Consider the following 21,342-nt stretch of genomic DNA (forward strand, 5'->3'; position numbering starts at 1 on the left):
AACGCACATCAGGAAACCAGGACCAAGACGTTTCGTAATGACGTTTCGACCATAATGAGTTGCCCATATAATACCCAAACAAAAGAGCGCCCTCCTGTTGTGGACTTGAACCATAATATTTCCAAAAGGTTAATGGGAGTGATAGTGATGTCGACGGCGATAACTAGATCCTTTTCAAGGAAGCCATCCGTGGAGGGGCAGTGAATTTGTTCGGTATAGGGGTGCGTTTGTTTAGCCATTAATTCTGTTCATGCGATGTTACTGAATTGCCCTCCTATTTGTCTTGGTTCAAAGTGTCTATAAATGAGGATGATGATGACAAATAATGAGAAGAAGAGGAGAAATTCAGGATATGAACAACTGAAACTGTTATTTACTTAGCTTGGGCAGACAGACCACACCGGCTACGTCGGAGTTGTTGCACTGCTGATAGGCGGTGCAGACAAACGGACAGTCAGCCAGCCGGCTCTCTGTCCCCTCACAGGCGACTTTGTTCATCACGACGGGCAGGTCGCCTGTCCCGTACTCCGATGCTTTATTAGCCTGGACTGCGGCGCCGAGGTCCAGCTGACGACACACGACGTCAGCGTCGTTGATGTCCCAGTCGCTGGCGCAGACGGTTCCCCAGCTCACACCTTCGCCGTGGTGGTAGATTTCCACACGGCCGCTCCTTTCGTCGTCGCCGTCAACCAACTTAATCGCACCATCTTCAGGAACTGTAAAAATGGGCAAATTCTACTCAACTGATCCAAAATGGCAAAAAAAACATCGACTCGACTCGACTCGACCACACACTGTGACTCGACTCGACCTTCTTGACCTCATGACTCACCTTAAGTTCTCTTTGTACCTGACCGACTCACTGATTGTCACATGTGAATCAACGGCGTAGCTATACCGGGGTGGTGTCGGCGTGGGGGCGCCCCATGAATAATCGTTCCCCAAGTCGCCCCCACTGGAAATTTGGCGACCAGAAGAAAAGCACAGTACTATAAGTTACCATTTATTAACGTGTTGTTCTTAATGTTTCCCGTTTTTACACGTTTTCTGTTTATTTTTCACAAAAACCCTGTTTCCGCGTTTACCCTCCCATGGAAATCGAATACCCCACCTATATCGTCTGAAATTGACCATGAGTCCCATGTTGAACGGCGCCAACATGGAAAGATGCCCCCCCCCCCCCCATTTGATTTTAAGGCAGCTGGTGCCCAGTGGAAAAAAAAAACCCAAAACAAAAAACAAAAACTTGTCTACCTTTCAATTCAGCACGGATGAAATTGGGCGCCCTCCAGCTCCCCCCTCACTTGCACCGTTAGGATGTAAACCCTGGCTACGCTACTGGACCTTAGCAAAAAGTTGACCAGCTTTACTAGACTCAAGGGCGGATCCAGGGGGGGGGCAAGGGGGCCATGCCCCCCCCGAAAAAAACCCAACATCAACAAACAAACAAACACAAAAACTGTTTTTAAGTGACGTCGCAATAAAAGGCACCCAACGAGTACACCGCCATATTTTCCTAAAAAAACCATACTGTTTATTGGTGACAAATTGCCTCAGATCTCACAACAGAGCATCTAGAATGAACACCAAAATTCAGGGCCCTTATAAAGCGGGCCCTGAACCGCACGCCGTATTTTTTTACCCACTTTTTGGGGACCAGCATTTTGTTGCCCCCCCCCCCCAAAAAAAAAAATATATGGGTTCCGGATCGCCCTTGACTAGACTAGCCTATTTAACAAAATAAATAAATTGCATTAACAATGTACCTTGACACCCGAGCACCTCAAATCTTAGATTGTAGCAGCCACCTTGCCACTGAGATGGGAAGATACGAATATACCTCGCTAGGGGTACCATCGGGAAGGTGACATTTGTCGCTGCACCACTACTCACTCTGAACTGTAAGAGAATTGATTACATGTTTAAAGGGAGAAAATGTATTGAGTACGTTTGGTTGAGGTCTGTGGCCAAAGATCTCGATATAAAGTGCAACACACTCAAACAATGATTTGACGGCTTTTGAAATCGGTCATTATTGTCGAAAAGAAAATGTTTATACTGTGTGAATGATTGACGTGTGAATTATGTTCAGTATTTCATTGCTTTGTGAAACCTTTGATTGTCCAGAAAAAAAAGTCTTGCAAAATCGCAAGTCCCCTTCTAGATCCGTCACAGTGTGTGTTCAGAAAACCACTGACCGTGACAGTTTGTCCAACGTCGTTAGACAAGCTACTCCAGTCACCGGAGTCCGCCGTCATGCTGTACTGCACTGAAAATGCCCTGACAAAATAGGTGGAAGTGGAGTATCTGCCTTGCATGGTGAGCCCAGTAACTGCCGTGGGTTTACCCAGGTCGACCTGGATCCACTGCCCATTTGGCGTTCTCGGTTGCCACCCGTAGCTCCCTGATTGACAAGAAAGGTATTGGAAGAGTCAAGTTCTTCAAAGGTTGTGCAGTCGCAAGACCAAGGGCGGATCCAGAACACAATTTTTTGGGGGGCCAAAAAAAATTTTGTTCCCCCAAAAAGTGGGTCAAAAAAATTACGGCGTGGGGTTCGGGGCCCGCTTAAGGGCCCCGAATTTTTTTGGATTCTAGATGCTCTGTGGTGTGATCTGAGGCGATTTCTGACCACTTTAACCAATGTTTTTTTGAGGAAAAGATGGTGGTGTACTCATTGCCCAGCCTTTATTGCTATGTCAAAAAGTGGGTCAAAAAAATTACGGCGTGGGGTTCGGGGCCCGCAGGGCCCCGATTTTTTTTTGGATTCTAGATGCTCTGTGGTGCGATCTGAGGCAATTTCTGACCACTTTAACCAATGTTTTTTTTTAGGAAAAGATGGTGGTGTACTCATTGCCTGCCGTTATTGCGATGTCACATAAAAAAAAAAATTGATTTCGTTTTTGGGGGGGGGGGGGGGCATGGCTCCCTTTGCCCCCCCCCCCCCTGGATCCGCCCTTGCGCAAGACACGTGTTAAAGCGAACTGTCCTTTGTTATCGTTCATCAACTGTTACTTGTGAGGACTCGTGAGTGGGCTTAAAATATAGCTTTGATCGGACTTGAAATTGATTGGTGATGGATTCGACTAACACTGTTGTGGAGTAAAGTAAAAATATAGCGTCCAATGTGTAATCTTTTCCCCCCAATTCTGGTGAGGTGGACTTATAGGGGCAGGGAGAACACTGACCTCGGGTTGGAAGTGTGCAACCCATGGAGGGATGATGCAGCCCCCTTTCCCTTGATATGAATTTGTCATTAATTGCCATTGTAATCATTTTCTCAATGACGGTAGTTTGCAGAAAGACTAACGCAAACTTTTTTTCTTCAAAATGAGAGTATTAACAACACCCGAATCTATAAAAATGAGCAACAGTGTGTTAACGTTTAGTCATTTGGCTAAATTAAAGCATACTTTTCTTAACATAACAGTCACCTTTGTCGGCAATACGCGTCAACGTGTTTTGCATACGATTCAGATCATTCCAAACAAACTTGTATAAACCTCGTTGAATAAAATATCGTCAAAATTGTGTCAACTATTCTTTTGGGATTTTGACCCAAAAGGCGTTTATAAATGGGAAGTAAAAAATAAACAAACAAAACTCACCAACATTAAGACGAGCGGCACGTGGGTAGTAAATGGCATAATAGTAGAAAGACGATGCTGTGATGCTGCTATCAGGGATAGCCCCGTTTTGCATCCCTAAAGGCCCACCGATGCAGGGTGCTCATGAAACCGAAGAAAAATTGCATACATTTATTACATTATTTTAATGGCATACAATGTTGTGCGATGATAATCAAATTATTTAGAAATATGTGAAACATTTGTTTATTTATATGTGCAGTGTACGATTGTTTTCCTACTTCGGATAATTCAAAAGTGTGAGTAGTATTAAAATGTCCAAACTTTGTTTCTCATAACAGCGTCGTTTTAGATTGAACACTGACATATTTGTCCAAACCTTGTGAGTAGGCCGCCGAAATTCTAAGAGAATGAGGACGCTGTAAAGATGCTTTGTTAAAGTTAAATGATGTGAATCCCAGGTTAATATTATTTCTTTATAATTATGCATCGTTATGGTTTCTTTTCCGTAAGCCTGCATGCTCTCATTCTGAACTTACCGGATGTTCCAAAGTGTTCATCTCCATTGATAGGATGAGACATGCATGGTCCTTGAAACGAGAAAGTTCATGGATAACAGGAAAAACATAATTGTGTTTTTATCTGCGGGGTAGCTATAGCAGTTCAACAAGTCATCATGTCTCTCCGTTAGTTAGTTAGTTATATTTATTTGTTATAGTAACAATCGCTGCAGTTGTATATTGCTCCAACATATTTGGACCGCTTTCAACCAAACGTTGTCAAAAGTATCAGCAGCCGAGCCCCACCATGTCACATGACGAGACTGGGGTCAAAGGTCATCATGGAGTGAAGGCCAAGATAACGTCAAATTCAAGTTCAAATGAAAAATTAGCGCTGATGTCAAGCTCGACACTGACACCACGAAGTAACACCCAAGTCCACTTCAGTCCACTTCTGTGTTACTGCGTGAAAACCGCCTAATGGCAAATTTTGGTTCACGAAGTTGAACACTAAAGTGTGCACGCGCACATCGGACACCGGCACGAGCGATTTTCGTTTTCACAAACTTACAACACTGTTACAGAAATATTATTTGGATAAAGACGTTTCAAAACGAAATGTAATTAATCCGTATTCTTGTAGGATTACAGAATATTTTAATAAAAAGCCTTCAAATAGGTGAAATAAAGATGAGTGTTACTTCGTGAAAAAAGAAAATGAGCGAGTCAGCGCATGGTGTACATGAGTATTACTTTTTGTAAACGAAAATCACTCGGTTCTGTTAAATACGCGCGCGAAGCGCGCACTCAAGTTCACTTGGTTGTTACTTCGTGGTGTCGCTGATTATGTTGGCCTAGGTCAAACATTAAAAAAGCGGAACCCAAACCCAAAAAATATAATTTCATATTTAAAAAAATATGTATCACTCTAGTAATAATGACTGGAAAGCCAATTTCATAAGCTTCTTTTAGATGAACAAATTACTGAAATCGTCGCCACAAAATTGTCTTCAAACATCACCAGTGGTAAAGCCTCAGTTTAAAAGTTTACAATATTCAACAAACTTTTTAAATATGAAATGTTTTTGTGGGGGGGGGGGGGGGGGGGGTTGTGTTCCGCTTCTTCTTTTTTTTACTCACCCTGTACAATGCATTCCTCACGAAGTGAAACAAAAAGTAATTATGCATTTTAAGTCATACCTCACCATGGGCCGGGTGCAAATTTTCTTTTCACAAACGACATCGGCATACATGGTTGTTTAGCGCCCTCTACGATACTTTTTTGATATAGGTATATAATTATTTGTTTCCGCATGGGGCTCGTACCTCCCGCCCTGCAAACAGGACGCTGGGATACTCTGATGAGCTTCACAGAATCTTGTGAAGGAAGTGGCCTATGACCTATGTAAAAAGCATCTGGCTGCAGCTGTTCAAGACCGCAGTTAGACAACGTGCGCTAATGCTATCCGAAAACTTCCCATAGAAATGCGCACATTCCATACCGGATGTGATTTCTGTTTCATTGCGGACTATGTGGACAAATTTTGAGCGTCGCATAATGCAATCCGACCGTTCGTGATTCGAAACGGAGCCTGAGCAAGTGACGGGAATTGTCAATTTCCAACACAGATAAGTTTTACAAAATTGCCTACATTATTACGCTTTTCAACGAGAAAAAAAACCCACATCTCTAAACTGGAATAAAAGAGTATTAATGAATCAGTCGAAACGGCCGTTTCAAACCTTACAGAGTCATGACCTTGATGACGCGCAGATCACTGGTTACGCAAAATCCAACCAATCAGAGCGTGAATTCATCAGAGTATCCCAGCGTCCTGTTTGCAGGGCGGGGGGTACGAGCGAAAGTCGATAGAGGATACGATTTTGCACCGCGAGGTTGCGGGTTCGAATCTCGGTTTTGCACCCGAATTTTTCCCTTTTCTAATCTGAGGCTTTGGAGGATTTTTTTTTAAAATGAAATAAAGTCCGAATTTCATAACGTTCAAATTCACTTGTTTTTCTAATTTTATATTTTCTTCTCATGTTTTTATAAAAGTTAAGTCCAAAACCCCATAGTGGCGTACACCCATATGTGGATGTCGTTTGGGATAAAAAGAAATCGCGGGGCGGGTTTTGTTCGATGTCTCGTTCAAAATGGAATAACGTTTGTAATGCGGGTAACATTTTGAAAATAGCAAGGACAGCACAAACTTGAAGCGGTACTTTCACTCTTTACTTACCAGAGAAAATAGTCAACAACAGAATCACCAGGATGCGACTGGATGCCATTATTGTACCCGAAGCGGCATATCTTCTTCAGGTGCAAGTAATTAGATTGGACGTCGACTGATCTTCTGACAAGGGACGGCAGATATTTCAGCTTATATACCATTGGCCTACTGTGTCAGTCAAACCCTTGAAACTTACCGTGATCTATTTTCGTGTTATGAAACCATGTTGTTTAACAACTCTAGTACTTCAAACCTTCATTCCATATCCTGGTTGACAACGATAAATTGAGGAAATGTAAATTGAAAAACGAAAAACAATACGAAATCCCGCAGTTAAACAAAGAAATATAGTGTATATATAGTGTGTCAGTCATGATAAATAAAATGACGACGAATAGAATGGTAGACACAAATAATAAGCAAATATATAAAACAAAACACCTAAGTTAAAATGTATAACGAGCTTTTTCGATCTCACTGAGACGCAACATCGTACCACCATTACGGGTACAACAGCGAACAAAATGATCATTTCCAAAGCGACCACGGCTTATTTTTGAAAGAGAGGCAGGAGCCAGTTCAGCTTTTTATTATAGCCATAATAGTGTCAATCAAATCCTTGAAAACCAGCGTGATCTATTTCAGAGTCATGAAACTAATTTTGGTACACAGTCTGTGTTGACAATGATAAATTGAGGACATTTCGATTGAAGTGACTTTGTAAAATCGCGCAGTTTAACAAGGAAATACAGTAAGTGGTTTTTTTAATTTCCTGCTTAGTGTGTCAGTCATGACAAAAGCAATGAAGACGAATGAAAATGGTTTAACACAAATAATTAAAAAAGAACACAAAGAAAGAATGTACAGAATATAAAGTATAACTCAAAGTATTTTTGGTATCGTACCGCCATCACGATAATATCCACGGCGATTATAGGTTATTAGATAAGATCCTTGTATTTGTGTCCAATGTAAAACTGGAATAGGTCCGCGCCAAGATGGTTGCGGCAAAGATTTGTTTTTGGGTTTTTTTTGCATTTGGCGTGCTGTTTGAAAAGCAACAAAACTAGTATCGGGTAGATCTCCTCCAAATGCCCCCACTTGGATGAGCATCCTTTTGGCAAGCTGATTTACCGTAACTGACCACGTTACTACATAATGGTATAAGATAACAGGCAGAACCCCCCCCCCCCCCCCCGTGAATGTCTTTTTCCCAAAACTACATCCACATACATCGTTGTTCAGCGCCCTCCACGAGACTTTTATGATACGTACGCAGGTACATACATTGTAATTATTTTTCCCTCACGTTTTGGCGAGCGGTGCGATAGGTCAGTTGACAGGGTCGTGATTTTGCACTGCTAAGTTGCGGGTTCGAATCACCGTTTTGTACCCGAAATGTTTTTCTTTTCCAACCTGAGGCTTCAGAGGATTTTTTTTAAGGGAAATAAAGTTCGAATTTCATTACGTTCGAATTCATTTTTTTTTCTAATTTAGATTTTCTTCTCATGTTTTTAGAAAAGTAATAGCGTACACCCATATGCGGATGGCGTTTGGGTGAAAACAAAATCGCCCCCGCCCACAACCACCACCGCCATTCGAATTAGACCATCGTCGGGACATCGACAGAGTTGGCCTTTTTTTATTTATTGCGGAAGCTTGCTTTACTTTGATTTCCATGCAGGCCCTTTGAAGGTGTTTGGTTGAGAAATTCGAGAAAATAGTTATCAGCTATAGCAAATTTATCAAAATACACTCTTTAGGTTACCGTTTTGCGCGGGACTGTCGGCCTTTAAGCATTGAAATCTGTTTCACTTTTAAATTACGCAATGTTGACCGTAGCTTCAACTGAGAAGTTTCGATATTCGTGATGACAATGACATACTTTTCGATGCTTTTAAATTTCGATTTTCCATTCCATAAAAACATAGCACATGTCCAGTTCAGCAACGGCGGAGTTCAGCTGCAGTCCGTATACCTTATCAACAACACAGCCCACTGGTATCCGTACTTAGGAATCCATCTTGAAACACGTAAAACAAGCCCATTCTAAACGGTGATAACATAGAGCTATAACAAAGAGCTCCATGGTGATAATAAGTATCAGCTCGCTCAAAAAAAAACACCCGCTTTTGTCGTGGCATAAAGAGGCGTAATGACTCCCACGACTCTTTGAGTTTATTTAGAAATTTCGTTTGTTTTGGAGAAAAAAAAAGAACTCTCAACTTGCGCTTTCCAGGCGTGGGTGCTGCCTAGTTTACCACAGGCAAAATACACACACACACACACACACACCCAGACTAGACCATGCACTGTACATCGCACGTTGATGGCCATCTTTTTTTTCGTGTTGCGTTTTGTCGTTGTCATTGGACATTTTTTACCCCCAAATTTCCCTAAAAAATTCAAAACCCTGCCCTTCATTATGACATACCTGTATGTTCTTAATGCCGCAGACTAATAAAGTGGATTTTGTTCCCTTATAGGAACCGGGCCCGTAGATACACAATCAGCGGTTTATTTCGTTGTGATTGCCCGACGCTCGAAGCGTGATTAAGAAAAATGAACCTGACGGATGATAATACAATGCATACTGTTTTATCTGACTTGTGTTGTCAAATTTTGTTGACTTTTGAAGTGTTGTGAGGTTATAAGATAAGCTAGCGCATAAGGATTAGTAATTTCACATTTAAAGTGCAGGCAGACAATAGAAATGAAGGCTACGGCCCTCTTTTCTATTGTTCATATACCTATTAACCTGGTATTCAGCCCATTTGCACGGCCCCAGTGGTGCGCCGATGTACCGGGCAAAGGGTTAAAGCCAGGCGCTGATCCAGAGGGGGGGGGGGGGGGGGGGGAGTGTCAAACATAGAAATTCATCGAAAATTCTTGATAAAATATACTACCCTCTGCTCCAACACCCAAATTGTTTTGGTAGTAATAATGTCCGCCCTTAATACGTACATAGCCAGCTTGGTTAGGGGGTATATGTACATTATTCCGTGATAATAGTGTTAATAATCGTCAATTTGAACAGCGCCCCATTGAAAGAATGGTGCGTTTTGTTGTTGTCATCGATATTTTACCCCAAAAAATTCTCTCAGAAATTCAAATCCCTGCCCTTCATCTATGACATACCTGTATGTTCTTAATGTCCCAATGTTTGGTAGGTCATATAATTTAAAAGTGGATTTTGTTCCCTTATAGCAGGAACCGGGCCCGTACACACGATCGCCGGTTAATTTCGTTGTCGAGATTGGTAACCGACGCTCGAGGCGTGTATTAAGACGAATGAACCTGGTATTCAGCCCATTTGCACGGCCCACATGGTGCTCCGATAGACGTACGTGTATACACAATAGACGGTACATGTGCGGTATGGTATATACTACCAGGATGCATGTACCGGGCAAAGGGTCCCCCCAGCTCTGTCATTTTTTTGTTCACAGAAATTCTTTAAAAATTAGCTACCCCCCTCCCCCCCCTGTTCCGACACCCACATTTTTTTTGTGTAAGTGATAATGTCCGCCTTGAATACGTACATAGCCAGCTTGGTAAGGGGGTATATGTACATTGTTCAGTGATATAGTGTTAATAATCGTCGATGTGAACAGCGCCCCGATTGAAAGTATGGTACGAGCCCAACACCCCCCCCCCCCCGCGGCCCCCCGCTTTTCGATTTTACGGAGGCCAGGTGTCTGGAGAAAAAATGTGTCTACCTATCAGATTTTTTGCCGATGAACCCCCCCCCCTGCGAAAATTCCTGGATCCGCCCCTGAAAGCAGAAACGATTTTCGATTTTCTATAAATGTTGATTTTCGACAATTTAACTTGACCCACCCACCCACAGTTTTGCAAAAAAATAAATCGAAATTTAAAGACATTAAACATTTTGAATGGCCCCTTAGGTACTCTACCGATTTTGTAAGAGTCCTTGTGTATGGGTGCGTCACAGTTTCATATAATTATTGTGTGTCATCATCATTTTGTTGTAAGGGGTGGGGGGGGGGGCAAAACCCAACCTGCCCCAAATCCTTATACTTTCTCTAGCATATTCCCGATTAATCATTTTTTCGATGGTGGGTGGGGGGGGGGGGGACATTTGCCCACCAACTCCCATGGCATTGACACCTATGCAGACGCCCATTTTTGTTCAATGTGTATTAAAATGGTAAAAATGACTTCATAACAGTGAGGGCAGTAATCCAGTGGGGGCAGTACTCTAGTAATTTACACCCAGAGAGTACTAGTATAGAGCCTTGGAAAAAGCTTCCAGAGAGTGCCACCCAAGCACCCACACTTCTCTGCTTTAAGCATGAATTGCCAAAACAAACATTGATATATAACCCCTCTTAACCTATCACGACAATGAAGATGAGGTGTGGCATCCAAGGTAAATCCAAGGTCAATCCAATCTGTCGTATATCAAAAGTAAAGGATCTCATGAGAAAAGCACCAAGATCTGCTACACGCTGCCTCGAGGCCAGTGCTTCAACGCAAATGACAAACAAATTATCAAAATGTAATTATTATTTGTTATTTAGTACAAACACTCTTTGTTATCTAGTACAAAAGTTACCGACGAAGCCTTGACGTCAGTGCAGTGTCACAGGCGGCAGAAATAGCCATTCGCCTTAGCTGCCGTTTATTTCTTTCGTCCTTGAATTTATTTCGTTTTACTTTTTGCTACTGGGAATGAATCAATGGTTGGCAATCATGTGATCTTAAAAGAAACCCCTAAAATTAATGGGAACCAAAAAAAAAAAATACAAGAGGACCCCAACAAAAAAGGCATAGAAAAGGACACAAAATTAATCCGATTATAACACACTTACCTTGATGAGTCTGTGACAGAAATAATTAAGTTTCATTGAAGATGTAGAATGGATGGAGCTCTAGCTCTGAGGATGACCAAGGTCGTTGCACGCCTCTTTGGGAGATTGATGTCAAGATTTTAAGGTGATATAAAAAGCACTGCAGTGTACGACCAGTGGTATTTAAAAATTTGACAGGTATAGGACAACTCCATTATTTACTTCAGCTGACAAAAGTACAAAATAATTCTGTTTCCTCATTTAAAAGTTTCAACATCAAAGTCCTTCGCCATGGAGGAAACATGATCTTAAGGGTCTACAAGTCCTTGGTGGGTGTCCTAGGCCTACTGGGTAATTTTCTAGTCTGCGTGGTCATCCTAAAGGTACGGGCCATGCAAACGCGTACGAACGCGTTCATCTTCAACCAGGCCGTGATCGATTTCTTCGGCTCTGTGGTCATCATCTTGCAGACGGATGTGTCGCTGCCTGACCCTCTACCTAGCGGAGCCACTGGCTGGATCTGGTGCCACATCTGGATCTCTCACTTCATGACGATGATGTTCTTCGTCTCTTCCACGTTCAACCTGCTGGCCGTAACCCTAGAACGATACTTTGCCATCGTGTACCCTTTCAAGTACCAGGCCGCGTTCGCTTCGTACCCGCGGCTGAAGGTTGGGGGTGATCATAGCGATCTGTTGGATCTGCGGTTTGGCTATCAAGATCTACTCCCTCACGATCGTGGAGAACACTCCGGACGGTAGGTGCATCGAACGCCCAATCCCTGGGTCCAAAGGTGTCGGTGTCCTGACAGTGTTCGTCCAGTATATCGTGCCAGTATGCGTCATGTTGTTCGCTTACGTCCGTACCAGTGTCGAGTTAAAGCGTCAAGCGAATCGGTCCGGTCCGTCAACTGGCACCGTCAGCAGGGCCGTTGCTGCAGCTTCAGGGGCCCCAGAGAGCATGAGCGATTCCTTGCTGAGAGCCCGGCGCAACACCTTCAAGACCCTATTGGTCGTTTTCGTCACTTTCCTGATCTGCTGGTCTCCCAACCAGATCATCTTCCTGTCGTGGAACTTCGGCTGGGATGCCAAGTTCACCGACTGGTACTTCGTCCTTACCTTGGCTCTGGTCGCAACCAACTCCTGCGTGAATCCCTTCATCTACGCTCTCAAGTACAAGCAGTTCAGGTACGGACTGCTGCAGATACTAGGCAAGAAATCGGCCCAAGTAGACGCAGCGTAAAGGCTGCCATGCACCATTTATATGTCCACTGTCACATCAAAACTCACACTCTCAGACTCTGACTTTGTATTCAATATGTACGGGATGTGATAACTTTGGTTCAACAGGTTCCTTCAATCACACACAAAACTAAGTAAGAATGTCGCTTTGGTATGAAGATCAATTCGTTATGTTTATTGTAATTTTCTGATTGCACAAAAAGATTTGAGTAGGCTGAGTTTCAATGTAATTTTACGCACGGGTTTCGATATAATCGTGTTATTCAAGTTTTCAAAACTCAAGAGACAAACTTGCGGTGCAAATCTCGTCTCAGTAACTGTTGAGATGTGGAACAATTCAGACATGGTTTTACAAGTTGACAAGGGGAGCATTTCACACGTTTAGGATGTGCACCCAATCCGAGGTGTGATAGTTTTTTCAAGGTGCAAAAATGCCAAACTTAAATCGCTCATATTTAAGGGCAGCTTAATTCTGACTCAAAACAACATTTTAACCCACTTTGTTTTAGAAAAGTCAAGTTCCACGGCGCACCATTGCCGATTCTCAATATACCAAGGGCTTAAATCGCATCCAAAATCTATACACAGTAGGCGTGTACCGATGAGTAATATTTTTTCCCTTGAAAAAATAAATCTCCAAACCACAAATTAGCAAAAGATTTTTTTCCAAATGATTAGAATATTTTAAAGAGAAAACAAAATGCAGTAAAGAAAGAGAGAGAGAAAAAAGTAACACCCATGCAGTGGGATTCGAACTCATGACCCAGCTGGGCCTAATTTCATGGCGCTGCTAAGCACACAATTTTCTGCTAATAGAGTCTCCATCTAATTCATGCAGACCATAAGCATAAGCACAGCAAAAGGCAGGCTTACTTCAGAGGACAAAAATTGCTTAACTTAGTAACGTAACGATAGAAATCTCCATGCACGCGCGACCGTCAGCACATCTACGACGTGAAATAGTGCTGAACGTTAGCATATTTTCTGCTATGCTAATCACAACATTTCTGCTACCTGTTAAGCAGCATCGTGAAATTGGGCCCAGTACAGGTCTACGGATGTACATGCAGTCCGATGTAGTATCAACTAGACTACACATTACAGTGACTCGCTCAACTGAGTTGTTTTCAGTTTGGTATATAGGCTACGTATTTTTTAAGAATTTCGATTTTCTTTTCCGAACGAAATTTAAAGGAATATAATGTCCTGTACAAATAAATGTGCTTGTTTGTTTTTACAGGCCTTTACACGGTTTTAAAAATTGGTTTTAAATGGCGCGCTCTAATTCAGAAAATGCGCACACTATTCAGAATGAATTAGGAAATTGATTTTGTCATAGACCGATTTTTTTTCGTATGATGTCTCATTGGAAAGCTCATAAGTTAGAAAATTATCAATTCAATTTGAAAATCTATTTGTCAAGGTGCCATACCCAAAAAGCACGTATACACTAACTTTAATAGCGCCATCCGTAGTAATTTTCTCTATAGTAGCGACTGTGTTGTATGGGGAAAAATCGCTACCGGTGAGTACGGAGTAGTCAGGAAGGCAGAAACAATTGAACTGTCGCGATGTAACACTCCAAATAATGTGAGTATTCTTATAAAACAGAGGAAAGCTACGGTCTCTGACATTTAACCTTCCTGTAAATTGAAATTAACCTCTCCGAGAGAGTTATAAATCTGAGAGAAGGTATAAATCTGAGGAAATGAATGGCGTTGACATTAACTCGCCATGCTATTGCAGAGTTAACATTAAAGTTAAAAGCGGGAGAGTTAAAATTGCCGATGTAAATTGCAAAAGAAAAAATAAGTAAATAAATAAAATGAGCGTTCACATGAGTACGGGGATTGGTTGGTCTTTTAACATTATCTCTGAAAATTTATTGAAATTCATAACGCTCCCGCTGCCAATTTCCAAAATGTACACATCCATATAAATCTGAGCAACGTCAACAACCAATACCGATAACCAGTACTCGAAACAAAACCAATTTGAGTTTAACTTCAACATGTGTAAAAGTTAGCATATTAATCAGCCAATTCAACTTAATGCCGTCATGTAGTGAAACAAAATATTCCAGGAATTTTAATCTTGATTTATTGTGAATGAGTCATGTACAGTGAAGTTGATTGTGTAATTATTTAGAAAGTCCCTAATGATGTGCTAGAATCATTGTGAATTATAATGTCATTCCATATTACTGCACAATATTTAATGAATGCATTGATATAAACATCTACTGAGTGTGGCCAAAAAAAGTGCAACATTCAGTTTAATAATTGAAACTGTTTAATGTTTTTTCTTCAGTGAAGTTGTATTTTACATTAAAGCCGGACTATTTCTCAATCCACTCCTATTTACCCAAGTCCATTTGGGTCCCTAGATCCAGAAATACAATCAATTAAGTGAAAGGGTGTATATTTTACTGGGCACATCCCGCCTGTGATGTCACCAAATTTTAAACTGAGGCTTTATTGCTGGTGATATTTTATGGTCATTGTGTTTAAATGGTGATATTCTTTGAATGGATTGAGCAATTTCAGTATTTTTTTCCACCTAAAAGTAGCTTAGTGAAATTGGCTAATTGGTGCTACATATAGTATAAAATATAAGATTGTAAATACAACCCTGTAAATACAATTGAATAATTGCAATGACGAAACCTAATGTTAAACTTAATGTCTCCTCACGACGGGCAGAGCACGTCTGAAACGTTGAGTTTTTGACACCCTGTGCTACTTATTTTGAGAAGCGTTTAGCCATTTTGCATCAATCTAAAAAAAATACGTGTGTTAGGACCAGCTTTCCATTGCTTAACTTTTGTAATGTTTAAATACCCCATACAGTTACTAATCCTTTTGCCCCACTAAGCCGCCTTTCCATTTTCGCATCTTCAGTCAGATAGACGATTAAAAATGGACTGACATAAAATGGACTGGAAAAAAAACCCCGCGCATCCGAAAGGATGCCATGTTTTAGATCATCGTGCTCTTTCATTTATGGAGACAATACACTGACCGGAAACGTGGGAGAGGACAGGAAGCTCTGCAAGATTGCAAATAACGCGGCCTTCCGTTTTGTGTCTACACTTCGCAATGGACACAAAACGACCGCTTTTCATGCCCCATTTCTCTAACCAATTTGCCACTGGAAAGTAGACCTCTTTGTTGCCACCGATAAAGGCACTTACTTTTAAAAATGGTCTAAAAGGTATGCTGCGGGGAAAAAACTCCCTAACTGACGATAACGGCAATACAAACTGCACTATTCTTTGTATCGAAGCTCTGGCCTGCATTTAATCTCCATTTGCTTTTATTTAAATATGCGTATTCCTTGTTTTTTGTGCATTTTGTTCGTTTGAAAGATCAAAATTCTTCTAGAGCGTTAAGTAGGGTGCAAAACAGTGGTTCCAAGACCAAAATATTCTGACTATTTCTGATGAATCTTAGGTCCGGTAACCGCTAGTATATTTCCAAATACAGTGTTTAAACAAAAACTATACACTTTTAAAATTGGCCATAGTTTTATTCTGTAGCAATATAAATAAGATATTTTCATATATACTTTTAGAGTAACTCTTCTTGCTTCTTTTGGTGGCATTTTCACTGGATTAGTTTTCATGCATGACTGCACAGGAAACAATTAAAGGGGTCTGGTGAAATCTGACTTGCGCCAACTGGTCAGGGCTGGATAAGAATGAGACAATTTAAAAGAACACAACCATTGTCTTGGTTCCGGTTATGGAATGATAACCAGTTCAGATTTGTGGATCTTGCTTGCAAGAGTTTCAGTAGGCAAATCTGGATGACCTCCAGGAAAGGATAACTCGTGAAATTAACATTCTCAGACAAGACAGGGAGGTGATTCGCCGTGCTGTTGCAGGAATGATGCGCCGAGCCCAGCTGTGCATTGAACGAGATGGTGGCCATGTTGAGGACTAAGACACTGTGGAATTTAATTGCTTTTTAATTTAGTTTAAATGTTTTAAATAAACACGAAGTTTAAAAGCTAATGAAATCCTGTTTTGTCTCTTTGCTAAACAATTGTCTCTTATCCAGCCCTGACAAGTTGGCGCAAGTCAGATTTCACCCAACCCCTTGTCTCCTGTGCAGTCAAGCATAAAAACTTATCCAGTGAAAGTGTCGCCAAAAGAAGCAGGAAGAGTTACTCTGAAAATGAAATAAGGTTCTTTAATCCGAGCATTTGATGCGATGATAGTCCCAAGGTACGTTAGTCCGAAGGTTCGATAAATTAACTTAAGGATTATTTGTCCAAAGGTTTAATAGTCCTAATTAACAGCATTGAACATTCTTGTAAATTCGGACTATTGAACCTGATGTGCTTTCGGATTAATGAACCTTCGGACTTTTGAACCTTGGTTTTGTTTCGAACTATTGAGCCTTCGGACTAATTAACCTTATTATTAATTCGGATTATCGAACCTTCGGGCTAATGAACCTTCGGACTAACGAACCTTCGGAGTTCGGAGTATCCCATTAAATGCTCGGATTAACGAACGTTATTTCCTTTTCGGACTAATGAACCCCCGGTTATGGGAAATGTGTGAGTTCGGACTATCGAACCTTCGGATCAATAACACTTCGGACTGTCGAACCTTCGACTATCGAGCGGTAACCCAAATCTGCTACCCGTAGATTTTGCTCAGTGGCAGCTATACCTTTTGCGAAAACAGAGGAATCATATGCACACGTTTTGGGGTCTCGTAAGTGGATTCCGTTGATAACGCACGTACAAAATGTGTAGGCAGGAACGATACCATTCCAGGTGGAATACTTTCACAGGTCATTTGGGTACCATTTGAAAAAGGTTTCTAACATTAAATCAGTAGGTCAGTTCTCGAGTAATTACCAACGTTTTATACGCGCCTTCAATATACCACGTATTCATTGTACATCGTGCTATTCTGATAGTCCGTATACGTGACTTTACTATACCCGTCGTTGGGAATGAGCTTGCCTTTATGTCGAGTGCGGCACAATGGATTCAATTCGAACTACAAATTATTCACGACTACAGTTCTCTTTTTCTTTTTTAATCAAAAGCGAGGTTCAGTAATTGCTTCTGTGTCGGCGGCCGCCAAGCAATTTCACGCCTGATGTCCAATTGCTGGGACATTTCGTCAAGGATCGACGGCGCATGAAAACACTGTAGAATAACAAAGGCCTACCATCCTATTTTTAGGAGCTCAAATCGGACAGGAATAGACGCGATGCCTTCGAATTGCTTCTGGCCCTTTGATGGTAACACAATTTAGATGGGTCATAAAATATTCAGGATTGAAAAGGACACTGCAACTTCAAAACTGACGATTATGATTCTCAGAGCCAAATCTAATATAAAAACGCAACCAAAGCCATTATTGAGGTTGTAACAAACTTTTTTTATGCATCAAAAGGAGAAAAAATAAAGAGTCTCACTAAAGATGAACAAACATTCATTTACAGAAATATTTAGGTTGATGAGAGTGACTTAGGATTTTGTGTTCTACGAAAGCGTCAACAGAGAAATTGCACGAGACAGGAAAGCTATATAAGCAGCAAAGGGGCGCACGCCTAGCGACATTTAAGACGAAGCGCCCATAGTTCAGGCAGCCGTTTAAAGTCCACGAATTCAGATTTTTAGTATCTTATTTCCGGAGTTTAAACATCGAATTCCTTCGACATGGAGGACATCTTGATCTTAAGGGTCTACAAGTCCTTGGTAGGTGTCTTGGGCCTACTGGGTAATTTTCTAGTCTGCGTGGTCATCTTGAAGGTACGGGCCATGCAAACGCGTACGAACGCGTTCATCTTCAACCAGGCCGTGATCGATTTCTTCGGCTCTGTGGTCATCATCTTGCAGACGGATGTGCCGCTGCCTGATCCTCTTCCCAATGACGCCAGAGGTTGGATCTGGTGCCATATCTGGATCTCCAACTTCATGATCATCATCTTCTTTGTCTCCTCTACCTTCAACCTGCTGGCCCTGACTCTAGAACGCTACTTCGCCATTGTGCATCCCTACAAGTACCAGGCTACGTTCGCTAAATACCCGCGACTGAAGGTGGGTCTGACCATTGCGTTCTGCTGGACCTTCGGCGTGCTTATCAAGATCTACACCATCATGATCGTGGAGAACACTCCGGACGGTAGATGCACCCCACGCCCAATCCCCGGGTCTCAAGCTATCGGCATCCTGACGGTGTTCATCCAATATATCCTACCAGTAGGCGTCATGTTGTTCGCCTATGTCCGTACCAGTGTCGAGTTAAAGCGTCAAGCCAACCGGTCCGGCCCGTCGACCGTTGCTACTGCTCCAGGGGCCCCAGAGAGCATGAGCGATTCCTTACTGAGAGCCCGGCGCAACACCTTTAAGACCCTAATGATCGTCTTTATCACTTTCCTGGTCTGCTGGTCTCCTAACCAGATCATCTTTCTGCTGTGGAACTTCGGCTGGGGCGCCAAGTTCACCGACTGGTACTTCCTTCTGTCCCTAGCCCTGATTGCCAGCAACTCCTGCGTGAATCCTTTCATCTACGCTCTCAAGTACAAGCAGTTCAGGAAGGGACTGCTGCAGATACTCGGCAAGAAGTCGGTCCAGGTAGAGGCTGCCTAAAAACCGCCGTGCACAACGAATAAGTGTCCCTTTGATCCAGTATAGTCCTCGGTTTCTGGTCACCACGAGCCTCGTTTCAAACCGTGTGTCGATGTAGGCCATATTTACATGTACACGCTGGTAACTCGAAATAAAGGAAATCATCATTTGACAGCGATTTTCACCTACTTAGTTTACTCATTTCAATTGTCTTTTTTCAGATGGTAGTGAAATGTAGCCCTTTAACCATGAGTGTTGAAAGAAAGCTATGTAAAAGTCGCAAGAATAGTGATATTATGCTAAGCTGAATATAAGTCACCAAAATTAGTCTTGTCTACATGTTATTCTATGTAAATTGGACATTTTTGTAGTTGACAAACACATAAACTTTGGCAACGTAATGTTTGGACCTGGTAACTTTTATCGAGGCTGTCCGATTATTCATGTCAGTGTTAAGATCATAATATACAAGGAGCAGTAGGCTAAATTCATTGTTGCATAACATTACATAAAAAATCACATATATATGCTTGTTTGAAGTGTGCTAATATTTGTCTTCAAATCAAGCTCCGGTAGCTGAGCTCAGTCAAGCAGATCAAATGTATACCTCCGTGGACAAACAGGTTTCGCAAATGAAATTTCCAAACTACTATAGCTCAGAGACAACACATGCAAGTGCAACTTTAATAGCTACCACTCAAAAGTTTAAAATAAGTTTTAAAAATAGGTGAAAATTGCTGTCAAAAGTGGACTTCCTGTATTTTCCCCGATTCATCTGAAACAGTATAATTGAAAGCCAAAATTGTTCACGTGGTTCTAAATCCTTCGCTTCGCTTTGTGTTTGTTGTAAAACCAATTTTTCTTCACATGGTGCAAATTGTTTTGGCCTCTCCGTGACAAACCTTTTCACAAGTGGAAGAAATATTGGGGTTTCTTTTGTACAGTTTACCCAAAATAATCATATACGAAAATAATTATATACGTCACGGTTCAAAACGTATGTGCTTATTTAAGAAGAGAAACATGTAAACTATTCAATCATGTCACACCAAAACACTGGATGTGGATTTGTGAAGTGGCTTTTAGGTAGATCATTTGAATTGTACAATGTGTGGTTTGTATTCTTGGTTATTAAATGAAGTTATCGTGCTGTTTTCTGTGCCAGTACACCTTTGTCAAGGTAGTTATGACGAAAATAATAAAATTGCACCACTTTAATCTCTACTCTATTGTCATTACAAAGATCAGATCTAAAGGATGCGACAGTGCGAATGATAGACATTACAACCAGTTATCCCTTTGCTAAATGAATAGAACAGAATGGAATTGCTGAGATTCTTCGATATTTTATTTTTCAGGCCAATAATTCAAACCTACTTGTGGCAACCAACTTATGGCGAAACGTAATCGGCATGTCGGCAAAATGATGAACTGTTCTGTTGCAACCCCCGCCACACCCCTTCCCCTAAAAAAAGGGAAATGGTATTTTGCCAAAACTGTTGACAGTATACATTGGTGTAACAAAGTTAGCCTTTAAAAATGTGTTGAGGCCTAGGCCTACTTCGTTTCAAATTTTGAACAATTCTGTGCAATTATCCTTTTTTATTGGAAAGATAAGTATGCTACCGTATACCCAACTATTCTAATTGGTTTTGTGACTCGGTCACATATCAGAATGTATCATACTCGAATCTTGTATTTGTGATATATTATTATGGGTTTCAACTGATAGGTTTCGCTATTTGTATCATCACTTCACATTGTAAGGATTTATCTGATTATTTTGAAGTTTGCAGATGATTACTGTAACTGTTTTGAGAAATTCACTTGCTATCTTACTCTGTTAGATGTTTATTGTGGCAAAAATTCGGATTCAATTCCGAAATTGCGTAGAACCTGAAGTAAATTATTAAACTTAGAAGCGTAATTTATTTCAAAGTTGAGGATTTTAAATTATATATTTATAGTGACTATTCGTAAAAGTGGTTATTAAAGTAACATTGTGGAAGTTTATATCAAGAATCGCTTGAATCTATGCCTAAACAAACCAGTCCGCAAGCACGTTATCAGGCAAAAGCACTGTGCCATCTATTGTTCAGATAATCCGTCATTGGTTTAATTTGCTTTGTACAATATCTAGCATAGTGCTTTCGCCATTGAAGGGGGCGTACGCGAAAGTAGCGATAGTTTGCTTGGATTGTTTCTCTTTTGTAAAAAACAATGAAGTCTATTTTATAATTTCTCCTATATATGTATTTAACATGTTGCAAGATATCAGGCACTGTAAAATCCAACGAGTTGAACCAGTAGATTTCTTTCAACCGTGCACCGTTTGTGAATTAATGTGGATTGTTGCATCATAAATTGGAATGTAT

General features: G+C 41.2%; 3 protein-coding genes across 3 annotated transcripts; 2 read left to right on the forward strand and 1 right to left on the reverse strand.

Annotated features, from left to right (window-relative positions):
* Window positions 1-369: 369 nt before the first annotated feature.
* On the reverse strand, window positions 370-6,373 carry LOC119722229 (neuropilin-1-like). Its single transcript, XM_038192273.1, has 6 exons — window positions 6,325-6,373; window positions 4,124-4,174; window positions 3,606-3,725; window positions 2,199-2,404; window positions 1,767-1,899; window positions 370-716 (listed from the first exon to the last, which is right to left on the reverse strand). Exons 1-6 carry the CDS (start codon window positions 6,371-6,373, stop codon window positions 370-372), a joined length of 906 nt encoding a protein of 301 aa, XP_038048201.1.
* A 5,058-nt stretch (window positions 6,374-11,431) lies between these two features.
* Window positions 11,432-12,371, forward strand: LOC119722230 (cholecystokinin receptor type A-like). The gene is made up of 2 exons (XM_038192274.1): window positions 11,432-11,886; window positions 11,999-12,371. The coding sequence occupies exons 1-2, from the start codon at window positions 11,432-11,434 to the stop codon at window positions 12,369-12,371; spliced, it is 828 nt and encodes a 275-aa protein (XP_038048202.1).
* A 5,684-nt stretch (window positions 12,372-18,055) lies between these two features.
* Window positions 18,056-18,988, forward strand: LOC119722231 (prolactin-releasing peptide receptor-like). The gene has a single exon (XM_038192275.1). It carries the CDS (start codon window positions 18,056-18,058, stop codon window positions 18,986-18,988), a length of 933 nt encoding a protein of 310 aa, XP_038048203.1.
* Window positions 18,989-21,342: the final 2,354 nt, after the last annotated feature.

Source organism: Patiria miniata, unplaced genomic scaffold (assembly GCF_015706575.1).
Source record: "Patiria miniata isolate m_02_andy unplaced genomic scaffold, ASM1570657v1 HiC_scaffold_14, whole genome shotgun sequence".
Classification (NCBI taxonomy): Eukaryota; Metazoa; Echinodermata; class Asteroidea; order Valvatida; family Asterinidae; genus Patiria; species Patiria miniata.